Source organism: Capsicum annuum, chromosome 6 (genome assembly GCF_002878395.1).
Source record: "Capsicum annuum cultivar UCD-10X-F1 chromosome 6, UCD10Xv1.1, whole genome shotgun sequence".
Taxonomy (NCBI): Eukaryota; Viridiplantae; Streptophyta; class Magnoliopsida; order Solanales; family Solanaceae; genus Capsicum; species Capsicum annuum.
The window spans coordinates 184388559-184391036 of record NC_061116.1 but is presented as its reverse complement, the minus strand read 5'-3'; the positions used below and the strand labels follow the sequence as shown (position 1 = coordinate 184391036).

Here is a 2478-nt window from a genome sequence, read left to right as displayed (position 1 = left end):
ATTTCGGGTCTTAATATATGTTTAAGTCATTAATAAAAACCCTAAAACATGAGGCTTGATTCTTGGATCCTTTATTGATCAGGCTTCGAGTCTTCATAATGACTCGTAATTTCGGGATATGAGTCATATGCTAGACTCGTAACCACTGGGATGGATTGACTAATCCGTAAGTGGAGACAAATTATAGTAATTTGTTCCAACATGAGACATAAACAAAGACAGGGATAATTAGACTTGCCAAAAGAGCTGATGTATAAATAAAGAATCTATTTTGATATGAAATGGATATGTCCATATATCTTTGACTCATATATATGAGATGATAAAATATGACAAAAGCTATACCAAAAATTATTTTATGTAGGAATAGATGTATTGGATCATGTAAGGGTGCACGTAGAATACCAAAGGGAGTTATTCATGTTCAAGCAAGTTTCAATAATACCATTGTCATTGTTATAGATGTACGGGGTCAAGTAGTTTCCTGGTCCTTCGGTGGTACTTCTAGATTCAAAGGAACAAGAAGAGGAAAACCATTTGCTGCTCAAACTGCAATAGCAAATGCTATCCGTACCGTAGTTGATCAAGGTATGCAACAACCAGAAGTCGTGATAAATGGTCCTGGTCTCGAAAGAGATGCAAAATTATGAGATATTCATCAAAGTGGTATACTATTAAATTTCATACCGGATGTAACTCCTATGCCACATAATGGATGTAGACCTCCGAAAAAGACGTATATAGAACTGAACATTGAAGAAATATCAAGAGAAATAAAAGATTCGATGATCTAATCAAATAATAGTACTATGGTTTGAGAGAAAGTAACAGTTTCTACTTGGACACTATAGTGGAAGTGTGTTAAATGAAGAATAGATAGTAAACGCCTTTATTATGGATGCTTTATTTTGTCTCCACTTATGAAAGGCCAAGACGACACAATAGGCATTGTGATGCAAAGATCTTTATTTGGAGAAATAGAAGGAACATGTATTACACATTTAAATTATGAGAAAGTCCCACATGAATATTCTACCATAACAGGCATTCAATAGTCAGCACATGAAATTTTAATGAATTTGAAAGAAATTGTATTGAGAAGTAATCTATATGGAACTTCTAACGGGTCTATTTGTGTCAAGGGTCTTGGTTATGTAACTGCTTAAGATATCATCTTGCCGCCTTATGTAGAGACCGTTGATAATACACACAATGGCGTCATTTTGATCACGCTCAACTTACTCTATGATTTATGGGAAAGGCAATCATTATCAAATATAATAACCCAAAATGAGTGATGTAGAATCCTCGAGGAGTGGCAATTCATTTTCACTACTTAAGGATGTCGAGAGTTAACTAAAAGTTGACCCTTAGTGTGTTAGAAAAACCATGCATAATGTAAATGGAGGATTATAAATCAAACTTGTTAAATAACTTGAAACAATTACACTATATCAAAGGTAGAAAATAAGTTCAATTAACCAAATGAGAACAAATCTCGGGGCTATGTTTTCCTAGGGGCAATTTAGTGTGGAAGCATGAAAATAAAATTCCAATCTTAGTTAATAATGATGTGGATAGTCTAGGTTAGGGGTTTTCGTGTTAGTCTTTCAACAAAACACCAAAATGTCACCCATGGATTCTTTCAAATACCTAATGGGTATGGCAAATAAATCAACCTAAAATCTCAAGTAAGGCATCCTTATTTTTAGGATGATGCCCAAGACTTAACAATTTCACAATCCACCCCTTTTTCTAAGATAATGCAAAGGGATAAGCTAAGATCTATTTTATTGTTCACAAATGTCTATCACCCATATCCATCTTTAAAGGATGATGTGGGTTCTAAAGAGGTATCCAAATCCCTCTTTCAAGGATGATATGGGTCTAGGTAAATTGGGGCTTTCACCCACAACTTTCAATTCAATAACCAAGCATTTGTGAAACCCATCAATATAAACTAAGAATTGAAATTAGTAATCAACACCCACAAGCAATTGCACCCCTTTCAAACATAACCTCAAGTATGAATTTAGCTACTCATGAATATTGAGATAAAGAATATACCCAAATAAGATTCAAAGCTTCCATTAAAGGTGCCAACAAGGACAATTCAAAATCCAACTTCAAATTCAACAAAATCCACTTGGAAAATTATAACAATTGTCCTTCCCAACTGGGTAGGGTTTTTATCACTACAAAAACTTTAATCCTAGTTACAAGATAATGATGTGCTATAGAAATATAACACTTTTGATTCTTAAAACAAGGTAAATATGCAAGTTTTTGAGGTTGTATTGTTAGATATGATTCGTTTTGGGTATGTTTTATAGGAAATCATATTTTAGATGCTAAGTTCATGAAAAAGAGGAAAAAGTGTTTTTAGATACTTATTGGAGCAATTATGGATGTTTGGAACACTTTCCAACTTGTTCGTGATCAAAGCATGTTTGGAAATTGAAGAAGAGCTTAAAAGAT

At 33.6% G+C, this 2478-nt stretch overlaps 1 protein-coding gene across 1 annotated transcript; it reads left to right on the top strand.

Moving 5' to 3' along the window:
- The first annotated feature begins 329 nt into the window (after positions 1-329).
- LOC124899567 (30S ribosomal protein S11, chloroplastic-like) lies at positions 330-650 on the top strand. The gene has a single exon (XM_047414477.1). The coding sequence runs from the start codon at positions 330-332 to the stop codon at positions 648-650; it is 321 nt and encodes a 106-aa protein (XP_047270433.1).
- Positions 651-2478: the final 1828 nt, after the last annotated feature.

Excerpts from the sequence above, each read along its gene's own strand:
- LOC124899567 (XM_047414477.1), top strand. The coding sequence starts at position 330 with ATGACAAAAGCTATACCAAAAATTATTTTATGTAGGAATAGATGTATT.